This window comes from Coregonus clupeaformis, chromosome 5, assembly GCF_020615455.1.
Source record: "Coregonus clupeaformis isolate EN_2021a chromosome 5, ASM2061545v1, whole genome shotgun sequence".
Classification (NCBI taxonomy): domain Eukaryota; kingdom Metazoa; phylum Chordata; class Actinopteri; order Salmoniformes; family Salmonidae; genus Coregonus; species Coregonus clupeaformis.
This window is the reverse complement of record NC_059196.1, coordinates 31,934,015-31,958,932: the sequence shown is the minus strand read 5'-3', so window position 1 is coordinate 31,958,932 and position 24,918 is coordinate 31,934,015. Positions and strand designations below refer to the sequence as shown.

Here is a 24,918-nt window from a genome sequence, read left to right as displayed (position 1 = left end):
TCTCCCCCAGTCAACTTGCACATCCAAAGGTACGTTTCCATAATAGAAGGTATCCTTTACATATAGCTAGAACTTTATATGAATTTACTTTATAGAATGTTTTTGTATATTTGATTGATAAAACAGAAAGGATGTTTATTTAGGCACACCCCTCAATATTTTCAGTTTTTCAAATACCAACTCATCCACCTCAATGGTAATTGTTACAGTCCATATGAAAAAAAAACTATACAAAGTACAGGAGTACTCAAACAGAGTTTAATGCAAATGATTGACATATCAAAACATGGGTTTGAGTGGCTAAATTAATTCAGTGACTTGGAGTGTAACTTTCCAATCTGGAATTGAACATGTAAAACCACCAATAACATTAATTCAAACTGAAATGTACCCCATATAATATACATGTTTGACATTCAGGGTCATATAAAAAAGTTAGCAAGTACTCTAGAAAGTATGCAAAAGATAATTTAAAACACTACAGAAATGTCTCATTGGCAGAACACTATATTATGGACCATAGAAAAAGTCAAATAAAATGCAAACATTTAAAACAAATAGCATCATTGTCCATATTGTACACAAATCTCCAGATGGCAAAAATACAAGTGAGTATGAGTGTGAATTGTGTTTGTGTGTTGTATGGGTGTGTTTGCATGTGAGCAAGGAAGTGTGTGCTGTGTATATTAATGTATTATTCTGAAGCTCAGAAGGCACATTCCAGTGAAAGGGATATCTGCAGGCAGGAAAGACTCAAGGCTGATTGACCTGGCCCATGAAGAGGATCGTACCTGAGGACCAAGGAAACAAGTCATTCTACAGCAAATAGAAGGAAATTAACATAGCATGCATGTCAATAAGAAAAAAAAAGACAGAATATGACCTGACCTGCTTCCCGATGTATGTCATGTCAATTATACAACAGCTAGTTCAACAACTAGTGATCTTTGCCAAAGAGGATGTCAGTCCTTTAAAACCATTAGAGTACATTCTAAAAGTTATAGAAAAATGAGAGCCAGACAGACAGCATGCTGTACCTGTTGGGTTGTGCCGGATGAGGAAGAGGAAGGGTCGGTCTACGATGACCCAAGGTGGAGAAGACCTGGCCATTAAGATGGCAGCTGGAGGAAAATGAGAAATACAAATCAAAACATGTCTTCAACCTGCCTTATCTTCTCTAATATTCAGAGAAAATATCCACACAGATGCACAACTCAATGCAATACAAACAGACACAAAATGACTAAACCAACAAACACGCACTCGTGGCAGCAGCTGCTTTGGTTCCATCCTCATTGACCTCGATCTTGGCTTTCTGTAGCGCTTTAGATACATACACAGGTTCTGTACCTGAGGGAAAAGTTAGATGACAAAATATTCAAGTGCTGTAAAGTTCCATTGATAAAAACAATGTTCCACTTGGTGGCACTAGAGGACAACCCAATTATGCACACGTTTATTCTGGTCCATAATATTATATAAAAGAAAGCCTGCCGAAGTCGTTAGAGGAAAATAACATCTTATGCTTCATCACCACTTCACACCGGACAGCTAGACATGAATCATGGCTATTTGGAGCTCTCATTGCAGTAAACAGTCAACGATGTTTTCATATATTAGCTCCAGTCATTGTTGTGTCAAGCCAAACTGAGACCAATGGTTGGTTGATACATAGTCAGAAAGAATACATTACAGTTCTATGCGATGTTTGATTTATGATCCCAGTGCCACTCACTGAGGTGTCGGAAGTCGGCTTTGCCCTCAAAGATGTCCGTTATCCCCAGGGCTGAGAGGGAGGCTTGCAGGTCCACTTCGGCTTCAGCAGTAAACCTACACATACAGGCCAATGATGTAATGACCATTTCCTTCACCAATTAGTGAAGACTTTTAATACACATAACAAATAGCACAATGTTGTACCTAGAAGTTAGTCATTTCAGTGTGACATATGATGAGTGTTAGCGGGTGTGTTATTTGCTGATAGGAAGTGCTTCCTGGCTATAAGAGCCAGGAGTGGGTGTGTCTTGTCTTTGACCTGTCCCTGCAACAATACTTGGAAGTTACTTGGTCATTGGGGTGCAACATTACAGACACACTTCTCTCATGTAGTGGGCAATAACGTCAGCTCTATACAATATATTTTTACCTGCAATGAGTTCAGAACATTGCATCCTCCTGAACAGGATCCTGGGTAAGGGTTTTTGAACCAGTGAGTGGGTTGTTGTGTTCGGGTCTTACTTGGGCAGCAGCAGGCGGACCTTCCTCTGGTGCAGCAGCTTGGACCAGCTCTGTACCGTGGCTGTGCTGATGTGAGCGATGACATCACCTAGGGGCGTGTCCTCCTCCGATGGCAGGGCGATCAGCATGCTTATGCTGTTGCCGTGATACGGTAGCTCAATGACCTTATAATTCAGCCCCTTGGGTGTGCTGGCCAGACCTAGGAGATAAGGGGTCAGGGGTGAGGAGTATCCATACCGTAGGCTAAGAAGTGTTACTGTATTCATGGTCCATCTGAAATTATTCAACACCTACAGTATATGAGGATATTTATCTTGTGAATAAATACTCTCTCTCCCCTATAGTAATATGAATATTTACATTTTAGTCATTTTAGCAGACGCTCTTATCCAGAGCGACTAACAGTTAGTGAGTGCATACATTTTTCATACTGGCCCCCAGAGGGAATCGAACCCACAACCCTGGCGTTGCAAGCACCATGCTCTACCAACTGAGCTACAGTTGTATGTTAAAGAGTTTAGTCTAGTTTGGCGTTTGTTGGTTCCCAGGACAATCTGTGGTGGGGTGGTCCGCTAGACAAAGACGCCAAAACCAGTGATACCAATCCAACAACACAAGCATTCATAGACAGGACCATATACAATCATGCAGTAAAACAGCCATAAAACAAGTAATCAAAGCTGAACTCCACATGTAGTCATAAAGCAACAATATGGTTCCCATTATACTCAAATATCAACCCACAGAAAAGTGATTTAACCTGTCATGACTGAGAAGTACGCTTGCCAAATGTGATGTTCTGTAGTATTTTCTCTGTAAATGGAGGATGAAAATATAACTCCCAAGAGCAATGTTTAATTCCAGTAATTGTATTCAAGAGGCTTTCACAATTTATTATCAGAAATAAACTAGGCACGTCAGGGAAATAATCCCAGACGGTCCAGAGTAGCTATTCTGTCCTGAAACTGTAAGGCATTGATAAATACCCCACTCGACTACTCTTAGGCCTACATGGCAAACTCTATCCATGTCACTTAACAGGCTAAACTACAGCCAAGATAGAATTATGTGGTCTAACTAGAGCAGACTAGTACAGTATATCATTTCACACACAGGTCAGAATATTATCCCAGTGAGCAGGTCAGAAGGGTTCAGAGTGGTGTCTCAGAGCAGAACTCACCAATGTTGAAGACCGACAGCTGGGACATCATGGGGACTTTGTATGCATTGCCGTCTCCCGCGTTGAAGGTTCTCATCTTGGTGTTCTCCGGCTGGAAGCGGGACTTCCACAGGCCTTTAAAGTAGATGGCGTTGATGGCCACCAGGCGGGTCAGAGCTCCGTCCAACATGTCTGCCTTGACCAGAGTGGGTATGTGGCCTGTAAATTAAGCAGTCAGAAAAATGTATCATTCCAACACCAATGACACACTGACCAAAATAAACCTTAATGAATTGAATAGGACAAGTTAGTTGCCCCCATTTGAATGTAAAATCACCACAAAACCTAGTGAAATAAAGTCTGGTGCTACATGAATGTAGCCTAATTACATACCATTAGAGATCTATGGTCATGTTTTAATTGACTGTTCTACAGTAAGCTTGCCTCCAGTTGGAGTCTCACCTTTGGTCTGGTTGTTGACCCAGTTGTTGATGGTGGCTGCAGCCACCTGGGTGTCAGTGAAGTCCAAGGTCCGGCTCTCACACTGGAAGTTGGCCCTGTTGGAGGACATGAAGGCCTCCTCCATAAGGAAGCCCTGCTGGGAGAACATAGCGTTGGCGATAGTCACAATGTCCTGGTTGGACTTGGCTGTCAGCGTCTTGTGGAGCTTCCTCAACATCTTATAAGGGCCTGGAAAGAAGAGTTGGGGAATTTCAATGAGACATTTTGGGATTTTCTGAAAACATTGTCGTTCCTCAGGGTAGAAGTATGACTGGAAGTCATGTCGTTCAAGCCATCATCACGTTGTTACTCTGGGTAGCGCAATGACTAGAAGTCTACAGGTACAGTAGCATTCGCTAGCGTACCTGTAGACTTCCAGTCATTGTGCTAATACTAGTTAGCATTGGCTCACGAAACTACCTCTAGCTTCCTTCATATTGCAAGAAGAGACATACAAATGGTATCCACAAGTTCATCTGACTCTGGGTAAGAAGAAAAGTGGCTTAATTGGCAGAATCTCGCAGTATCCCTTTAATGAGAGACACTGGATGAGGCTATGAAAGGACTAGTATTGAGGGAGTTTTACCATTCTTCTTGTAGCGGAGTGCTGTGAAGAGCTGCCTGCGGGTCTCTCCATGGGCGCCTGGCAGCAGCATGCCCAGGATGGAGGCCACACCGTGGGGGGAGAGCACCACGTTCTCCTGGGGTCTGGAGCGGGCCACCTGCTGGAACACCTGGAGCCCCAGGTCGGAGCCCCGTTCGCCATAGGAGGGGGTGGAGGGGGTCTGGGAGAGCACCCCCCGGTGGCCACACAGGGTCACCAGCACACACAGGCAAAGTAATGAGAGGCCCATCTCAGTTCTCACTCACTGACTCACACACCTAGAAGAGGGGAGAGAGAGTCATGGAAGTCATTTGCACGTAGGGTTATGACACACCGTGGTTCACCACAATCCAAACAGAGAGAGCAGTCTTGCATGTTCTTGTTCCTTATGGTTTTGACAGGAGCTGAAAGGTCCTGTGCCCCTATGGTACTGGCCTTAGTATCGCCATTGTCAAGTGAAAGAGGGATACCTAGTCAGTTGTACAACTGAATGCATTCAACTGAAATGTGTCTTCCGCATTTAACCCAACCCCTCTGAAGTGTTAGTCATGCTGTCTAAACATGACTAATGGATACTGTCAGCCCAAAACCAGCACCAAGTAGTTCACTACTTATATTGTTATTGGCACCTCATTGCCAGTCTTTCTATAGTTCATATTAAGTCTTACAACAATTTTTAGAAGACTACATCAGCTCTAGCCTCCTTCCTGTGGAAATACTGGCTTTATGAATTCAATTATGCAACAGCTTGCAATAAAACCCAGACAACCATTGTCTCAGTACAGATTGAGAAACCGATGGGGTGGGTGACTTATATTATAAAAAATATTAAATAATATAAGTAAGGAGTTTGTCTCTACATATGGCCTATATCAATTTAGTTATCAAGCCAATCATTGGAATTCTCTGACATTCCTTGGGATGTTTAATCCTCATAACAGTTACTTTGTTGTGAAACTGTTAGTAAAAGCAAAAGGCCTGGGAACAGTAGGCTACTGACTGAGTTACAGAACAAGATTTTTTATTTAACCTTTATTAACTAGGCAAGTCAGTTAAGAACAAATTCTTATTTACAATGACGGCCTACACTGGCCAAACCCGGACGACGCTGGGCAAATTGTGCACCGCCCTATGGGACTCCAAATCACGGCCGGTTGTGATACAGCCTGGAATCGAACCAGGGGGTCTGTAGTGACGCCTCAAGCACTGAGATGCAGTGCCTTAGACCGCTGCGCCACTCAACACCAAGCCCAAGCTTGACCAGGAACTATCAACAACACTCAGTCATAGTGCTCAGTCATAGCCTCCTGCAGCCCATGTATTTAAGGGTGGTGACAACCCACCCCTGCCTCTCCTGAGTCTCCCCCACAAGTTAATTAAACTAACTCCAGTTCAGACATGTACAGACAGACTGTAAACAGAGCTCCTTCAGAGCTGTGTGTGTGTGTGTTGGCTTGGAAAATGTAGGCTAAAGCCTGCCCTACTGTAGCCTATTCATAAAAATTGGTTACAAAAGTGAAGGATGCCAGTCTGAAAATGTGAATAAAGAAATTAGTTGACAAGCAGCCTACTAAATGTAGAGGTGCGCGTATATAATATATAATAATAATAATAAGCCATTTAGCAGAAGATTTTATCCAAAGCGACTTACAGTCTTGTGCGCATACATAAAATCACCTTGACATCTACTTTGAGATACACTATCCATGGATGAAACAAAAAAATAAACACCAGTATAATTCTGCATTTCAGTTATGGAAATGTGGTAGGCTCTGTTAACAGTACATGACGTTTAACCGTGAAGTCGAGACAAATGAGAATATGACCCAGGTGTTGACCATTGATGATCATTGTTTACAAAGTAGCTAATTAGAATAGATCCACTTTGAAGCGTTGCACTTGAAGTTGAATATTCGTCCATCCTGGTTGGCAAAAATGTTGCTTCACATCACTTATCTCTCTAACTCTACAAAGAACATACGACGTAGGCTAGCCTGACACATGGTAACATTGCCATATACTACATTCATTTTTTAAGTGTATATCGCGTCTCCCTGTGGAGATAACAGATCTTTACCTGAATAGTTTGAATGTAAACGGTCCAAAAACGTTATTTGAGCATACAACCGTTCCGGTTGGTAACACAATATACGATACCAGCCTCTCTCGAGTTATGAGCAGAGTGAACAGCCAGGCACAAGGTCTCTGTCGATGTTTGTCCCAAAGGTAAAGGTGCTGTCTGACACTCAGATTATAATATGGAGGGTTTTGGTGAGTTGAACTCCGCCCTTCCGACAGTCAAACTCGAATCGGAGAACGGTTGTTGAGAGAAGAAAAAACAACGCATAAAGTGACAACTTGCAAGTGTTTAGTAGGCTACTGTCAACAGGAAGTGACAACGAACATGAGCGCGCCATAGAATACTCCTTGTTATTTCACGGTTAAAAATAACTGTTTTATAACTGCTAGCCTACCATTTGGGATTCAAAATGGTTCATGTATTTCATTTAGCTTTTTGCATGTGATAGGTGTTGGGTGTCCTCTTTTAAACATTTGCTTAATTGCTTTTACTCATTTTTATTAATGCACACAAGGGTGTGGCTCACCCAGCAATTACATGTCATACCCAGAAGAGAATGTGTTTGTAACATAAAGTTATAAATAGCCTACTCAAACTCCACCTCTCCCACACTCACTATGGAGACATTGGAAGACAGCTTGTATTGTAAGTCAATTGCCCACAGTGGCCCCTGTGTGTGTCCCCCAGATAACTGTAGGCCGTCATTGTAAATAAGAATATGTTCTTAACTGACTTGCCTAGTTAAATAAAGGTAAAATAAAAACTGTTGTCAGGACAGAAGGACCACCTGGTGCTTCTGTTTACCTGTGTGCCCAGCCCCTTTTTAATTTTTTTATTTAATTTTAGTCATTTAGCAGACGCTCTTATCCAGAGCGACTTACAGGAGCAATTAGGGTTAAGTGCCTTGCTCAAGGGCACATCGACAGATTTGTCATATAGTCGTCTCGGGGATTACAACCAGCGACCTTTCGGTTACTGGCACAACGCTCTTAACCACTAAGCTACCTGCCGCCTCTGCCATACTAAAAATACATGATTATTTAAGAGTTAGTGGATGTATGGCGTGTTGAGTTACAGGAGTTTAATAAGAGTGAAGGTACATGTAATCAAGAGGCAGTGTGCATTAAAACCCCGCCTTGATTTCCATTCAACTTTTATGGTGCCAATAACGCTCTTTATTTGCTGTATAATTTTAAAACTATTGGAATTAGGCCACAGCAGTTTCTTAAAGAAAGAGCAATGGCTATTTTCACCACATTTCTGTAGAGGTGTGGGCAGAATGTTTTGATATTTTGTAGTTACTTTTTCAAACTAAACAAGCATTCTGCCTACAGTATATAGTGAGTACCTGTCCATGAATTCTGCAAGATTGATTGTATATTCAAAACTATTTAAAAGTCGGATAAACGCTACAGCCCACACTGCTATGCAAAATATGAATTGTTGTTCAATAATTAGTTTATCAATAGATTATTAGGTTTCTATGTCCTGCCTTGGTATAGGCGCTGAGATGAACTAGGCAATGATGTCCCGCTCTTATCGCACAGCAATACTGTAGACTACTCAAACTTTCAAATATTTTACATAAGCTACCACTTTGTTGGCAGGATGTTTTAATCTTTAGAGGTAATTTATGCTGTATCTGTAAAAGGACTGTGTTCTATAGGAGAAAACATTGGTAAATTGTTGTGGACCTGTCAGCAGAACGTTTGAATTCAACAATGTTTTGCATCAACTTTTCCCCCATCCTAAATATGATGGACTGCCCGCGAATTCTGAAACATTGTAAAGAAAATGCAATTACACCCACTGGGTACAGTCATCAATCAACGTCTATTCCACATTGGTTCAACTTAATAAAATTGAAATGATGTGGAAACAACATTGATTTAACCAGTGTGTGCCCAGTGGGAATAGGGTAGCCTAGTTACAGTAGCATACATAGGCCTACTTCAATGTAAAATATAAACGATTCACCTGTTACATTTGACTATATATTATAAACTGCGCAGCCTATGGGATTTCAAAACTTGAAATATATATAGCCTTTCTATTTCCTAGACTAGGTTTAAATAAAAGAGAGCTGCACATGGTTGTATGGCTACTTCGGGAATAGGAACCCATCACGGTCTGTAATGGTCATGAAAATACAAAAAATAGGAACAATATTCCTATTATTTTAGATTCAAAAAATAAAAGTTGTCCACACACATTTTGGGGTATATTTTGTACATATGCACAGTTTATGAGGCCCCAGGTGTTTCAGATTAGGCTCCAGATGATTGAGTTCGCATCCCACCCCCTGTGTTGCTATGGGCAGTGGGGTTGAATCCAGGGGACTGAGGGAGTAGTGGCCCTGCTGGGATATAGAGATGGGATTGTTGTGAAAAGAAACATAGTGGAGGGCCAGTGTGTGTGTGTGTGTGTGTGTGTGTGTGTATATGTGTGAGAGAGTGAGGCCACACAGCTGTGTTAGGATCATGCAGGATCCTGCAGAGGGATTTTGCAGTATCACTGAATCTCAAGCTCTTAAGTACTAGATCTCCCCATACATTCTTGACCAGGGCAAATATGGCCTGGATGATATACTGTAACACAGCCCCTCTGTCGTAGAGTGACTGTATTTCCATAATGTTGTTTGTGTTTGACACGTCATCTTCTGGTCTTTTTGTAGGACATAATCATGGTTCTCCTACTGTCATAGTGCCAAGAGAGAGAGCATCATTTATGCATTTTCCTGACGATATTTCACAAGAGAAGACAGTCAGACATTGTGAAGTGCACTGACTGTCTGGAAAAAAACAATTCAGTAATATTGGGAATACACTTTTTATTTTGAAATAAGATTAATCTTTCACAGTTGTTTTATTTTAAAAGTTGTATTTGTCATGTACAAGGGGACAACATTACATTGATATAATCAACATTCCTTCCATTCTTATAGCACAATCACTATTGTACAACTGTGGTCATTTTCTTTCTCCAAACAAACATAAATCCTTATCCTTCAGCCTGATTGGCCATCCTTGCTGGCCATCACCTCTCCTTCAGCCTGATTGGCCACTGTGGCTGTCTATCACTTCTCCTTCAGCCACTTCTGTAGGAGCTGGAAAATGTGTTCCCGAGCCAGGGTCAGCTGGGGGAGGTCCTCAGCTCTGGCAGGGTACATGTTGGCACAGTGGGCTGTTCCTGGATCAGAGTGAGTGAGTGAGTGACTGAGTGAGGGAGATAGATAGATAGATAACAGATTCTCTGTTACAAGACACCATAGACTGTCACAAGACACCATAGACATCAGTTGAAGGATAGAAGGACCAACGTTGAGCCCTCACCCTTTATGAAGATGGCAGGGAGGTCATCTGAGATGCTAGAGGTGATGCCCAGGGCATGCCAGGGGTCGATGGAACCGTTGGGGAAGACTATTCTGGTGGCACGGATGTTGTAGCTGCCGTAGTTCTCATTGGTCTGGTCTATTCCAGCGTAGAGTGTCTTAGCGCTGATGTTGAAATTGTCCTGACACTGTTCCACATGGTACCTGCCAGAGAGGGAAGGGATGGAAAGAGAGGAGGGAGAGGGGGATGAAAGAGGAGAGAGGCCCATTGATCCAGTCATACCACAGAGAGACATCCCTTCACTAGTACACACACACCTGGAGGAGAATACTTGTCAGCATTAAATAAGTACTCACTGGAGGCCAAAGCCACCGAAGGGCTGGTTAGGAGAATCAGTGGTCTGGAAGTAGCCAAACTCAGTGCAGGTCTGGTACGTCCACTGTCTCCCTGGATACACAGATGGATACATACATGGACACATTCACACATGCATACAGCGCCTTGACTTTTTCCACATTTTGTTAGGTTACAGCCTTATTCTAAAATCAATTAAATTGTTATTTTCCCTCATCAATCTACACACAATACCACATAATGACAAAGCAATTACAGGTTTTTAGAAATTGTTGCTAATTTAGAAAAGAAAAAAACCCCGGAAATATCAAATTTCCGTAAGTATTCAGACCCTTTACTCAGTACTTTGTTGAAGCACCTTTGGCAGCGATTACAGCCTCAAGTCTTCTTGGGTATGATGCTACAAGTATTTGGGGAGTTTCTCCCATTCTTCTCTGCAGATCCTCTCAAGCTCTATCAGGTTGGATGGGGAGCGTTGCTGCACAGCTATTTTCAGGTCTCTCCAGAGAAGTTCGATCAGGTTCAAGTCCGGGCTCTGGCTGGGCCACTCAAGGACATTCAGAGACTTGTCCTGAAGCCACTCCTGTGTTGTCTTGGTTGTGTGCTTAGGGTCATTGTCCTGTTGGAAGGTGAACCTTTGCCCCAGTCTGAGGTCCTGAGCGCTCTGGAGCAGGTTTTCATTAAGGATCTCTCTGTACTTTGCTCCGTTCATCTTTGCCTCGATCCTGACTAGTCTCCCAGTCCCTGCCGCTGCAAACCATCCCGACAGCATGATGCTGCCACCACCATGCTTCACCGTAGGGATGGTGCCAGGTTTCCACCAGACGTGACGCTTGGCATTCAGGCCAAAGACTTCAATCTTGGTTTCATCAGACCAGAGAATCTTGTTTCTCATGGTCTGAGAGTCTTTAGGTGCCTTTTGGCAAACTCCAAGTCGGGCTGTCATGTGCCTTTTATTGAGGAGTGGCTTCCGTCTGGCCACTCTACCATAAAGGCCTGATTGGAGGAGTGCTGCAGAGATGGTTGTCCTTCTGGAAGTTTCTCCCATCTCCACAGAGGAACCCTAGAGCTCTGTCAGAGTGACCATCGGGTTCTTGGTCACCTCCCTGACCAAGGCCCTTCTCCCCCTATTCATTGCTTAAATTACATAGTAATACCACAAGACTTGAATGACACAGGTTAGGTCGACAATCAGTCAAAAATAATTTTATGGGAAAAACGATTTACTGTTCAAATGCACTGTCTTGTGCCTTTGAGCAAAGACAAAGAAAGGAAAGAGAAAGGGAGTGAAGTCACCAGGAAGAGAGGGAGAGAGAAAGGGAGGAGTGGACGGTTTACAGACGCTCCGGGTGGCTCTTTAAAAGCCCCCTTCCTGTCCCAGTGATCCCCACTAAACCAATAAGCCCTCCCAGTCAAGGAAACTAGCCCTGGGAACCACAGCCAAAGGCCAGAGCACAACATGGAAATTGGTTGAACATTATTACTAACCGAACACAACCTATGACAGGGCTCTAACCAAAGTTCTGGATCAGAGGATATAGAGAGACAACACTTTCCACTGTAAAACTAAAAGGAAGATGTGTAAAATGCCTGTCTTAGCACTGCCTTTCCAAATGCACGCACACACATGCACACAAACAAACACACACATGTACACACACAACCATACCGTTGAGCAGTATAACAAGGAGGGATCTTTCTTTAATGCTGAATAACACTTTTAAAAGTCTATAAAACACACTTTGCACGATGCAGAGGCAAAAGGAGCCGAAGATGCTCTAGTTACAAGCCATCACTTATACTCTTCATTTGTTCATTTTTATCTCTTATTTTTCATGACAAAAGATATAGCAAGAGGTAGTCGATTCAAATGGTGTGTATAGTGATCACCATTCAAATTTAGCAAAGCAAATAATTGTGCAAATAGCAATGCAAATAAAAGCCTTATGGATAAGGGTCCCCTGGACCAGTATTGAGTGACGGCCTCAGTGTTCCTCAGGGTGTTAACTGCTGATGAAGCAGGTTTGGCTTCTTCTGTCCCTTGGCATTGTACAGAGTTGGTTTTATTGAGGACATTGACATACATCCCCAGAGAGTGGCTCTACCCCTTCCCCCTCATCTCTCCACACCCCTTCTCCCCCAACCACCACTCCAACTTCACCTCCCCCACTATGGGATCCTTTGCCCCTCTCACCTCCCCCGCCATGGGGTCCTTTGCCCCTCTCCCCCTTCACCTCCCCCGCCTTGGGGTCCTTTGCCCCTCTCCCCCTTCACCTCCCCCGCCATGGGGTCCTTTGCCCCTCTCCCCCTTCACCTCCCCGCCTTGGGGTCCTTTGCCCCTCTCCCCCTTCACCTCCCCCGCCATGGGGTCCTTTGCCCCTCACCTCCTCCGGTGTGGGGTCCTTTGCCCCTCTCCCCCCTCACCTCCCCCGCCATGTGGACCTTTGCCCCTCTACCCCCTCACCTCCCCCACCGTGGGGTCCGCTATAGGATGTGTTCCTGAGGTCCTGAAGGTTGGCGTTGTAGGTGAGGTCTTTAAAACAGGGCTTAAGAAGGTAGGTCCTGGTTCTGAGGCGAACAAAAGCAGCGAAGCGGTAGTAGGGGTCTCCCAGAGAGGCATCGGACATCACACCACACACAGTCTTAATGGTGCAGTTCGTGTCCAACGCACTCTGCAATGACACAAACATAATGGTTACTCACTACAACTGTGGGTGGAAGTCTGTAGATTCTCATTGACTACCGCTGTGTATCTACTTCACTGGTATCATACAGAGCTATACATTTCTAAGTATGCTAAGCAGCTAAGGTACACGTGAGATCTTTAGTTAGTTGCATATTTACTACAACTGGGTTCTACACAGAGCTGTATAAATTAACCTCACCTGTGACCATCACAAGAAGACTTGTCTATATTTGGATTAAGTTAATACATAGGAAAATAAGAACCTTATAAACGTTGTTTCATAAGATAAGATTACATAAATTCCTTCCTATTTTATGAGCCACACATGCAGGGTTATTAGATTATCTGTTTAGATTACACCCCTCTATCTGCTTTACTCCCTATACAAGTTCCTCAGTGGTACCTGAACCCCCAGCCCCTATCCATCCCCCTGGGCGCTGGATCCAACCAATCACTCTATTAGTGTGTTGTTCTGTGGCGTTCATACAACACTCCTTTTAAAGCAGCTCTCAGCTCTGAGGCCAGGAAACTGGAGCCTGTCTGAATCCAAAGGCTCTTTTGTGCCTTTTTCCACATCAGCTTATTGGTAATTGGACTCACATCTCCACCGGCAACAGGCCACAGAGAGAATCGCCATGGTGACCACAACAGACCTCTTGGAAAATGGTCAGATAGCCCATCTTTAAGCTCGGACCCCCCTCCCTGGCCTCCCTTCCTGAGGGAAAGACAGACATTACTTGGTTATGAGAGCGGTCACGGGTTCGGATAGAGGTGCATGAAAGCCCAGAGAACCACCAGGAGAGCCTCTTCTCTTGGCCACAACCCTGGGCCTCTCGCATTGGAACAATGGCGGTTTTATTTCCTCCCTTGGGCTTCAGCTTTGAGCTACCTGCCCCTTCTTCCCCAACCCCATTTCACCCCCAAACTACCCCAATCCTGACTCAAAATGGTTCCTCTCCTAGGTCAACCAGGCACCTTATACTCTGAAATGATATACTGTCCACAAACCTCTCTTACCTCAAATTCTATATTGTCATTGTTGTATTGGACTGTGTTCATGATGTTCTCTGCCAGGGCATCTAGGATGTATGCCCGGTCCTTCTCTGACTGGATCTGCAGTTTTGAACATAAACTGAGAGACAGAGAGTGAGTGAGTGAGTGAGTGAGTGAGTGAGTGAGTGAGTGAGTGAGTGAGTGAGAGAGAGAGAGAGAGAGAGCTGTGACCGAGGGCCACTGCTGATGACAGTATAGACATTCATGGAACTAGTCCTCTGTATACAGTGCCTTCGGAAAGTATTCAGACCCCTTGACTTTTTCCACATTTTGTTACGTTACAGCCTTATTCTAAAATTGATTACATTGTTTTTTAGCAAATAAAAAACTGAAATATCACATTTACATTAGTATTCAGACCCTTTACTCAGTACTTTGTTGAAGCACCTTTGGCAGCGATTACAGCATTGAGTCTTCTTGGGTATGACGCTACAAGCTTGGCACACCTGTATTTGGGGAGTTTCTCCCATTCTTCTCTGCAGATCCTCTCAAGCTCTGTCAGGTTGGATGGGGAGCGTTGCTGCACAGCTATTTTCAGGTCTCTCCAGAAATGTATGATGTCAAGTGCCTTTTACTGAGAAGTGGCTTCCGTCTGGCCACTCTACCATAAAGGCCTGATTGGTGGAGTGCTGCAGAGATGGTTGTCCTTCTGGAAGATTCTCCCATTTCCACAGAGGAACTCTGGAGCTCTGTCAGAGTGACCATCGGGTTCTTGGTCACCTCCCTGACCAAGGCCCTTCTCCCCCGATTGCTCAGTTTGGCCGGGCAGCCAGCTCTAGGAAGAGCCTTGGTGGTTCCAAACTTCTTCCACTTAAGAATGATGGAGGCCACTGTGTTCTTGGGGACCTTCAATGCTGCAGACATTTTTGGGTACTCTTCCCCAGATCTGTGCCTTGACACAATCCTGTCTCGGAGCTCTACAAATTCCTTCGACCTCAGGGTTTGGTTTTTGCTCTGACATGCACTGTCAACTGTGGGACCTTATATAGACAGGTGTGTGCCTTTCCAAATCATGTCCAATCAACTGAATTTACCACAGGTGGACTCCAATCAAGTTGTAGAAACATCTCAAGGATGATCAATGGAAACAGGATGCACCTGAGTTCAATTTCGAGTCTCATAGCAAAGGGTCTGAATACTTATGTAAATAAGTTATTTCTGTTTTGAAGTTTGAATACACATGCTACAATTTTTTTTTAAACTGTTTTTGCTTTGTCATTATGGGGTATTGTGTGTAGAATGCTGAGGATCTTTATTTATTTAATCAATTTTAGAATAAAGCTGTAACGTAACAAAATGTGGAAAAAGTCAAGGGGTCTGAATACTTTCCAAAGGCACACAAACATAAAACATAAAACTACCTGGAAGTGTAAGCAGATTCCATATTTGGTGGTACCGAATGCACGCCATTGATATGAGTGCTATGTTGCAACAGACTGACAGAAGGAAACACTTGACCCATCCTGTCAGCTAGGTTGAAGATAAAAGGTTAAGACAACGTAATAATTCCATGTAGAAGCGTTCGAAAATAAACAAATTAATTGGACTCAGCGCCGGAGCGAAAATGACGGAGTGAGTGGTAGCAGTAAAGAAGTTCGCCATCAAAGTGTAAAATGAACACAATCGTATTGAATTTCAGCTAACTACTCAGCAAACACATAGCATAAACAGTTTTACTGTCATTCTATTCATTTAAACGTTTTTCTAATTATCTACAGACAATTTTATTACTTGATTTCCCAAACGCTGGTTAACTTTTCAATCATAATCCTGTAGAATCAACCACGGCGCTGGTTCAATGAATGTGTTTATTTTCGAACGCTCCGCATGGAATTATTTTGTTGTCTTAGCCTGTATTTTTTCGACATAGCCTGTCAGCAGGATATTACCAGGATATTACACACCAACTGTAACCAGGGGATAATGAAGTTGTTTGTCATGGTGACAGTGATTGGGTTGAGGTGGGGCGGCCCAGGGGGTAGCGTGGGGTAGGGCTGGCACAATTACTGTATAACCAACGTTTATGGATGAAGACCGGCGTGAAAATAAAATAACCGTAAAAAATAAAAAATAAACGAACAGCTGACTGAACACGGGACAGCCGGGCATTCGTGTGGTTGAGTCCGTTTCTGCTGTAACATGGACTCTTAACAATGCGATTAAACTTTGTTGCTCCTTTCTGAAACAAGGAAGGTGTTGCAGCAAACAAGTCTTTGGTTGCCTAGGCAACACCCCCCTCCCTGCAGCAGCAGCACACATAGAGGGTGCGTTTGTAAATTCACTCTGGCTATCTACTCCGATTTCAGAGAACTCCTGTCCGAGTGTGCCAGAGCGCAGAATAACTGATACATTTACGAACGCTCAACACCTGTTGAATATGGCTGGTGTCAGTAAACCTCGGCAAAAAACGTAATTAAATTCTTGCCAGCAGCACAGTTACAATCCCTAACGATCTGGATAACATGAAAACAGTTTAACCAGCTCTGCTAGGGTGAGTAAAATGGTCAGAGTGAGGTGTTCTCTAATTTGTGTCTGGAAGTAGCTAGCAAGCTAGCCAACGTTAGCTTGGGTGCTTGACTACCGTTGTGAGGTCAGAATGCTCGGATCAAACCTACTCCTCAGCCAGAGCGTCCAGTGTGCGCTCTGAACACTCAGAGAGCGAAACGCTCTGAATTTACGAACGCCCAGAGCGCACTCTGAGCGCACTCTGGCACTCCAGATTGAATTTACGAACACACCCAGAAATAGAATGAATAGAATAGGCTTGGAACCTCTAACCCTGGAAGTTTGACTGGTAAACTCATGGGTACACTCGCAATGGCTGCCTGGTATTGTGATGTAATAATTTATATGGTAATGTAGAATGTTCATTCAAATTATGTTAACCGATGTGGCCCATGCAATGGAATGTCATTTTTGTAATGTCAGTTAAGTTTAATCAACAAATCACAGCACATATTGATGGGTACACTTCCTGCCTTTACTTCCTGCAATGGCCTCCGGTCCACCCATTATGCCATCATTGACTTGAATGGGGACGACCATTCTATTCATTCTATTTCAGGACTCAGGACTCAGGAGCAGAGGAGAAAATGTGAGGTAATGTGTGTTTTTTTGCTAATCGAACAGTTATTACGGTGACCGCAGTCATTTGGCTGGCAAATTACCGTCATCCAAAAGCCCTAGTGTGAGGTACTGTTGTACACATCACAGAGGGTTGTTGTTGTTTGTGTTGTCATTAGTCACCCCCCACAACAGGCCCAGTCCCACCCTCTAGTTGAGGTCACATGTTGACTTTGGAAGTGACCCGTGACAGAGCGACCTCAGGACAGAACTGTGATGCCGACACTGTCTCGCAGAGGTATCTGGTGGTTAGAAAACCGGGCAGACTATATGTGTGTACATTTGTGTGTGTGTGTTGGGTGTGTGTGCGCACACTTGTACAGTGTGGTCAGGCGGCTGCCCAGACAAATACATGGTCTGTGTGTCTGTGGGTGTCAGTCTGACATCAGTAGCAGTAGCCAGACTAATAAAGCAGTCTCAGCCCACCATTCACCATATAAAATGACCATACAGTCACTATGACAACCTGGAACAAGCACACAGAGAACATGCAGTAATAAGAGACTGCCCATAAAGCCAAAGACCAATGTGACCAAGGCATACACACACGCAAACTCATAGCCACATAAACACTTGATTAAAACCCTTTCACTGTCAAGTCTACAAACACACCAATAAATGATACAATAGAGATAAAGGTTAAGAGGTTACCGGCTAGGGAGAGGGAAAGGTTAAGAGGGAGAGGGAAAGGTTAAGAGGGAGAGGGAAGGGAAGGATAAGAGGGAGAGGGAAAGGTTAAGAGGGAGAGGGAAAGGTTAAGAGGGAGAGGGAAGGATAGGAGGGAGAGGGAAAGGTTAAGGGGGAGAGGGAAAGGTTAAGAGGGAGAGGGAAAGGTTAAGAAGGAGAGGGAAAGGTTAAGAGGGAGAGGGAAGAATAAGAGGGAGAGGGAAAGGTTAAGAGGGAGAGGGAAAGGTTAAGAGGGAGAGGGAAAGGTTAAGAGGGAGAGGGAAAGGTTAAGAAGGAGAGGGAAAGGTTAAGAGGGAGAGGGAAAGGTTAAGAGGGAGAGGGAAGAATAAGAGGGAGAGGGAAAGGTTAAGAGGGAGAGGGAAAGGGAAAGGTTAAGAGGGAGAGGGAAAGGTTAAGAAGGAGAGGGAAAGGTTAAGAGGGAGAGGGAAAGGTTAAGAGGGAGAGGGAAAGGGAAAGGTTAAGAGGGAGAGGGAAAGGTTAAGAAGGAGAGGGAAAGGTTAAGAGGGAGAGGGAAAGGTTAAGAGGGAGAGGGAAAGGTTAAGAGGGAGAGGGAAAGGTTAAGAGGGAGAGGGAAGGATAGGAGGGAGAGGGAAAGGTTAAGAAGGAGAGGGAAGGATAAGAGGGAGAGGTAAAGGTTAAGAGGGAGAGGGAAGAATAAGAGGGAGAGGGAAAGGTTAAGAGGGAGAGGGAAGGATAAGAGGGAGAGGGAAAGGTTAAGAGGGAGAGGGAAGGATAAGAGGGAGAGGGAAAGGTTAAGAGGGAGAGGGAAAGATAAGAGGGAAGGATAAGAGGGAGAGGGAAAGGTTAAGAGGGAAAGATAAGAGGGAAGGATAAGAGGGAGAGGGAAAGGTTAAGAGGGAAGGATATGAGGGAGAGGGAAGGATCAGAGGGAGAGGGAAAGGTTAAGAGGGAGAGGGAAGGATAAGAGGGAAAGGGAAGGATAAAAGGGAGAGGGAAGGTTAAGAGGTGGAGAGTGATTCCTTTGTCCGCCTGGAGCACCAATGCCTTTCAGAGAGACTCTAAGGCCGTGTCTAGACTTGACAGTTCATGCAGCTTTAGTATTCTGATCATAGAGTTCTGATCATGGAATTCCGAACGAGTCATGCATTTACACCTACATTTAAATGTGTCTACCATGTCCACAGTGTGTCCAGATTCCATTTTCTAGCGCTATATTCAAATGCCTGTATGCATTCTACAAACGCTGGAATAGGCAAAATATGATAATAACACAACAGCTGGTGGCAGTAGCTAACTACTGTAGCTAACTAGCCAGCTAACCTCTGTAGCTAGCCAGCAAGCTAGCAAGCAATGCTAAAGGAATTGCATATTGGTTAGCATAACTATAGCCAAACATTATAGCTGTCTAGCATTTGAGGCCAGCAAACACATTCCTCACACACTAGGAACACATTTCCTCCAACGTTATAATGAAAAGGTGCCTCTAGGTCCCAAAACACAAGCTTTCTGGATACTTGTGGGAGGAGTGCTGATGACGTCGCCCACTGTTTGCGCTTTTGGTTGCCTGATTGCGTCCAGACGGAGGAGAAATCCGCACACAATGCATCCCTGACCACCTCCTGAAGTGGTCAGCCAGATCCGAACACAATCAGACCACAAAGCGACTTTTGTCCCTCTAGACCCTTCTTTGTATTCTGATAGCAGAAGTCGCATGTACAGTGGCTTGCGAAAGTATTCACCCCCCTTGGCATTTTTCCTATTTTGTTGCCTTACAACCTGGAATTAAAATTGATTTTTTGGGGGTTTGTATCATTTGATTTACACAACATGCCTACCACTTTGAAGATGCAAAATATATTTTTTTGTGAAACAAACAAGAAATAAGACAAAAAAACAGAAAACTTGAGCGTTTGTAACTATTCACCCCCCCAAAGTCAATACTTTTGCCCACTCTTCATGGCAAAACTGCTCCAGCTCCTTCAAGTTGGATGGGTTCTGCTGGTGTACAGCAATCTTTAAGTTATACCACAGATTCTCAATTGGATTGAGGTCTGGGCTTTGACTAGGCCATTCCAAGACATTTAAATGTTTCCCCTTAAACCACTCAAGTGTTGCTTTAGCAGTATGCTTAGGGTCATTGTCCTGCTGGAAGGTGAACCTCCGTCCCAGTCTCAAATCTCTGGAAGACTGAAACAGGTTTCCCTCAAGAATTTCCCTGTATTTAGCGCCATCCATCATTCCTTCAATTCTGACTAGTTTCCCAGTCCCTGCCGATGAAAAACATCCCCACAGCATGATGCTGCCACCACCATGCTTCACTGTGGGGAAGGTGTTCCCCACAGTGAAGCATGTATGATATTCTAACAATTTTAGTCTCATCTGACCAGAGTACATTCTTCCATATGTTTGGGGAGTCTCCCACATGCCTTTTGGCGAACACCGAATGTGTTTGCTTATTTTTTTCTTTAAGCAATGGCTTTTTCTGACTAGTCTTCCATAAAGCCCAGCTCTGTGGAGTGTATGGCTTAAAGTGGTCCTATGGACAGATACTCCAATCTCCGCTGTGGAGCTTTGCAGCTCCTTCAGGGTTATCTTTGGTGTCTTTGTTGCCTCTCTGATTAATGCCCTCCTTGCCTGGTCCGTGAGTTTTGGTGGGCAGCCCTCTCTTGGCATGTTTGTTGTGGTGCCATATTCTTTCCATTTTTTAATAATGGATATATTTTTATAACCCAACCCTGATCTGTACTTCTCTGCAACTTTGTCCCTGACCTGTTTGGAGAGCTCCTTGGTCTTCATGGTGCCGCTTGCTTGGTGGTGCCCCTTGCTTAGTGATGTTGCAGACTCTGGGGCCTTTCAGAACAGGTGTATATATACTGAGATCATGTGACAGATCATGTGACACTTAGATTGCACACAGGTGGACTTTATTTAACTAATTATGTGACTTCTGAAGGTAATTGGTTGCACCAGATCTTATTTAGGGGCTTCATAGGAAAGGGGGTGAATACATATGCACGCACCACTTTTCCATTATTTATTTCGTATTATTTTTATTAACAAGTTATTTTTTTAATTTCACTTCACCAATTTGGACTATTTTGTATGGCCATTATAATAAATTACAGGTTATAATGCAACAAAATAGGAAAAATGCCAAGGGGGATGAATACTTTTGCAAGGCACTGTAAGTGTCAAGTGTAGACACGACCATAGAGACAGGAGTGGATGCCATGGCATTCCGACGGATTCCAGAGCGTGCCCGACATTCCGATATCTCAAGCTGCCAGTGCAGACCTTGAAGGCCAAGAGAGGTGAGCTGAAACCAGACCCATCTCAGACCAGCACCCTCAACACACACACACTCTTAGGACAGGACAGTTAGGAGAGGAGCTAGAGTGACTAGATAATTTCCTGGCACTTGACCCCAATTTAATAACACACTGTTTGTCCTCAGCCACACCACACACCTGTTCTGTGGTATTCATCATACTCTACTATGTAGTTATTCTTCTTACTGTAACTATTCTCTACTATACCAGTAGATGAGAATGACTGAATGAGGGAGTGTATCTGCTTGTGGGCTATATTGTGAGAGGCGGAGGGAGGGAGGGAGGGAGGGAGGAGAAAAGGTGTAGTACTTGAAGTCTTTGGTGATGTTGTCATAGTTGTTAGGGTCTTTGATGCGCTCCTGCAAGGTGTCAAAAGCCTTCTTTACCAGCAGGGGGCACTCTGGGTTCTCTGCTGCCAGGGCCCGCCACACCACCTCCAGGTACTCTGGGCAAAACGCAGCAAGAGAGACAACTCACAGTTCAAATACAAGTCACTATGAACCAACACTATTTAAACAGAGCAAATAACATGTTGAGACAATATAAAGACATGGTAACTGTTCTAACACAGAGCCAGTAAGGCATGTCATAATATATCATGAGTTGATTGTATTTATAGAACACTTTCCGCCTCCAGTCTCTAAGTGCCTCCCAATGTCATACTTAAACAGTGTGTAGGAGTACTGTTCAAATAACCTGAACCTTATTTAGAATATCATACAGTGTTAAGAGTTATAAGAATTTTCAAACATATTGTTGAAGTGTCTCCGTCTCAGTACGGACACAGGCCAGCTCCATGTGTGGTTACCACAATAATAACCGTATTATTTCAATGTTTATGACTTTCTAAACATGATGATCTTTACAGTGGAAAATGTGAGCCTTGTTCAGACAAGCAAGAGAAAGCACTTATGGGTAAAAACACTCACTAAACTACAATGACCTGCTAATTGTTGGGAAATAGAAACTTGCGTGGACTGGGAGAAATATGACGGTATTTGACATCAATGCAGTATTCCCAACTGAGCTTCTGTGTTTGTGTGTGTTGGTTGATCTCTAAATGTTCCCAGTCTCATCAAAAGGGGTCAGTGTGTGTTGTTATAGTTTCCATGTTCCAAGGCACCGTTGCCTTGGTGACACCCTTGTAGTCTTCCTCAAGAAACCAGTGAGAGACAAGAGAAGAGAGAAAAGAAGAGAAAGCCAAAGACAGCAACCTAGAGAGGACCCTTCAATCTTCCCCATCCTCACCTATTCCTCTATCTGCCCTCCAGGGTATATAACACTGGCCATTATCCTCAACTCAAATATACATAGTGACCAGTGGAGGCTGCTGAGGGGAGGACGGCTCATAATAATGGATGGAATGGAATCAAACATATGGTTTCCATGTGGTTGATCCCATTCATTCCATTGACTCCATTCCAGCCATTACTATGAGCTGTCCTTCCCTCAGCAGCCTCCACTGATATTGACAGACTCATAGTCAGTGCATGACTATTTCCAGTTCATTATTCCATAACAAGGAACTGCCTGGGGTCTATATTCAGCAAGGTGAAACATTCAGAACATTGAGATCTCCTGAATACTCGCTGGGAGGTAAACGGCGAGTCGAATCCAGGCTCAACCTTTTGTTATGCCTCTCAGCTGTTTATTGAGTGATTTGCTTAAGTTTATTTCAGACAAATGTTAAAATGGTTAAGGGACACCCTCCTCCAGGTATCCTGTAACACCCTGAAATTCCCCCAGGCAGAGTGACACACTGGTCATGGAGAGAAAGAGAGATGGGGACTTGGACAAGCCTGAGTAGAGGTAAAATTTGAGCGAAAAATGACAGATCACTGAGAGAAAGGAGGATTACTGTGTGTGTTATTATTACCTGAGAAGTTGACTGTGGCGTGGAGAGGCGCGCTGCTTGCCACGGCAGCATGAATCAGGTGGGGGTACTTGAGTCGGGACCAGGCTGCCAGCGCGCCCGGGTATGACCCGCCGAATGCCACCCACTTGCTGTTGGTCAAGCCCCGTTGTTTAGCGATGACAGTGCGGAAGTGAGCCAGGTCGGCCAGAGCTTGTTGACTGCTGAGGAACCGCAGATTCTCTGTGCTCAGGTCACTGTGAGGGACAAGACAGACAAGGGGCTAATCAAGTCAGGAGGAAGCCAGTTTGAGAGCCTCACTCAACACCTGGTTTACTATTTCTATACTCTGCATGAACGACACGTCAATCAATCCCACTAGATTCTCTGAATTAGCCAAATAGAAATAATAACAGACATCCATCAGTCAAATGAGGTTCATATTGAGAGAGCACAGGACACTGCTGGACAGGGGGCTCGCCTTTCAATGGAACTCTGTCACCTAGAGGTTATTTGATGAAGAACAGCCACCGTAATATTGTGATACAAGCGCATTGAAAATTACTAGACAAATCTAAACATACATAAAACCAGTGGTGTAAAGTACTTAAGTAAAAATACTTTCAAGTACTACTTAAGTAGTCTTTTGGGGTATTTGTACTTTACTTTACTATTTATATTTTTGACAACTTTTACTTCACTACATTCCTAAAGAAAATGAATACTTAGCAGGACAGGAAAATTGTCAAATTCACGCACTTATCAAGAGAACATCCCTGGTCATCCCTACTGCCTCTGATCTGGAGGACTCACTAAACACAAATGCTTAGTTTCTAAATTATGTTGTAGTGTGCCCCTGGCAATCCGTAAATAAAATAAATAAAATAAAAACATTGTGCCGTCTGGTTTGCTTAATATAAGCAATTTGAAATGATTTATACTTGTACTTTTACATTGATACTTAACTATATTTTTGCAATTAAATTAACTTTTGATACTTAAGTATATTTAAAACCAAATACTTTTAGACTTTTCCTCAAGTAGTATTTTACTGGGTGACGTTCACTTTTACTTGAGTCATTTTCTATTAAGGTATCTTAACTTAACTTTTACTCAAGTATGACAATTGGGTATTTTTCCACCATTGCATAACACCAACCAATATATATATATATATACATATATTTTTTTACTTACGCCATGGGACGACTGTCGCCGTAGAAACGGTGCTCTACCATAAGACAGAGGGCGCCGAGCTTCTTGGCATAGGTAAGCCAGGCCGACCTAGGGTTCATGGCTATCCATCCGGAGTTGATTGGACCCTCTCCGCCGATCATCAAAAACACCGGTCCTCCAGCTCTGTAGTACGTCTCAGTTAAGACGAATTTCTGGCAATGTAATAAACGTTATGTTGTGTTATGCATGAACTAACACACTTGATCACGCCTAGACAGTACACAGAAAAACTCACAGGTAACTTACCTCTCCATATACTGCAGTGCGAATAAGAATATAATGAAATGTCAGAACTTACTTGATTCCACACTCGACTGTCTGCACCGTTGAAGTGGTCCAGTTTTTGGGTAATCCATTGCTCCTGAAAGACAGGTTTGCCTTTTCCCTCCTGCACATCATTAGAAGATGTGTCTATTTCTATGAATTTTCTGTTACCTTTTAAAAATCCGTCACAACAGATACACAGACATGCAAAAGTAAAAACTATGAGCGCTTGAAAAGCCATGTTGACGGACTGGAAAAACTAACAGGAAAGATCCTAGAAAAGTTGAAAGTACTCTTTTGGAAATAGAAATGCACGTGATATTTGTTTACGTGATCGTGTGAAAGCTTTTTCTTCTTCGTGTAAGTGTCAACATTGGATAGACTAAGTGCTGCCATCTATCGTCGTGGGGTTAGAGTAGGGATTGGTGCAATATTATTCCCGCATAGCAGGTGGCGGTA

At 43.6% G+C, this 24,918-nt stretch overlaps 2 protein-coding genes across 3 annotated transcripts; both read right to left on the bottom strand.

Annotated features, from left to right (window-relative positions):
• Nucleotides 1-244: 244 nt before the first annotated feature.
• Nucleotides 245-6,905, bottom strand: LOC121566883 (glia-derived nexin-like). Its single transcript, XM_041876781.1, has 9 exons — nucleotides 6,580-6,905; nucleotides 4,485-4,780; nucleotides 3,860-4,087; nucleotides 3,419-3,616; nucleotides 2,239-2,437; nucleotides 1,736-1,830; nucleotides 1,264-1,350; nucleotides 1,038-1,121; nucleotides 245-791 (listed from the first exon to the last, which is right to left on the bottom strand). Exons 2-9 carry the CDS (start codon nucleotides 4,750-4,752, stop codon nucleotides 754-756), a joined length of 1,197 nt encoding a protein of 398 aa, XP_041732715.1. The 5' UTR covers nucleotides 4,753-4,780; nucleotides 6,580-6,905; the 3' UTR covers nucleotides 245-753.
• A 2,487-nt stretch (nucleotides 6,906-9,392) lies between these two features.
• Nucleotides 9,393-24,848, bottom strand: prss16 (serine protease 16). 2 transcript variants are annotated; one of them, XM_041876779.2, is made up of 9 exons: nucleotides 24,494-24,848; nucleotides 24,157-24,347; nucleotides 22,984-23,216; nucleotides 21,417-21,552; nucleotides 13,972-14,086; nucleotides 12,733-12,940; nucleotides 10,271-10,361; nucleotides 9,915-10,117; nucleotides 9,393-9,797 (listed from the first exon to the last, which is right to left on the bottom strand). In XM_041876779.2, exons 1-9 carry the CDS (start codon nucleotides 24,698-24,700, stop codon nucleotides 9,715-9,717), a joined length of 1,467 nt encoding a protein of 488 aa, XP_041732713.1. In that variant the 5' UTR covers nucleotides 24,701-24,848; the 3' UTR covers nucleotides 9,393-9,714. The 2 variants fall into 2 exon arrangements, with proteins under 2 accessions (XP_041732713.1, XP_041732712.1); XM_041876778.2 differs by having other exon boundaries at nucleotides 9,393-9,771.
• Between the last annotated feature and the right edge of the window lie 70 nt (nucleotides 24,849-24,918).

What these genes read in the sequence shown, in the direction of transcription:
- prss16 (XM_041876778.2), bottom strand. Translation starts at nt 24,700, where the DNA reads ATGGCTTTTCAAGCGCTCATAGTTTTTACTTTTGCATGTCTGTGTATC. An exon ending in TTCGGTGGCTTTGGCCTCCA is followed by an intron (nt 10,118 to 10,270) that starts GTGAGTACTTAT and finishes CCTCTCTGGCAG; the next exon opens with GTACCATGTGGAACAGTGTC. An exon ending in CCCTGCCATCTTCATAAAGG is followed by an intron (nt 9,772 to 9,914) that starts GTGAGGGCTCAA and finishes ACTCTGATCCAG; the next exon opens with GAACAGCCCACTGTGCCAAC.
- LOC121566883 (XM_041876781.1), bottom strand. Translation starts at nt 4,752, where the DNA reads ATGGGCCTCTCATTACTTTGCCTGTGTGTGCTGGTGACCCTGTGTGGC. An exon ending in ACTCCGCTACAAGAAGAATG is followed by an intron (nt 4,088 to 4,484) that starts GTAAAACTCCCT and finishes TCTTCTTTCCAG; the next exon opens with GCCCTTATAAGATGTTGAGG. An exon ending in GCTGTCGGTCTTCAACATTG is followed by an intron (nt 2,438 to 3,418) that starts GTGAGTTCTGCT and finishes CTTATCTCCTAG; the next exon opens with GTCTGGCCAGCACACCCAAG.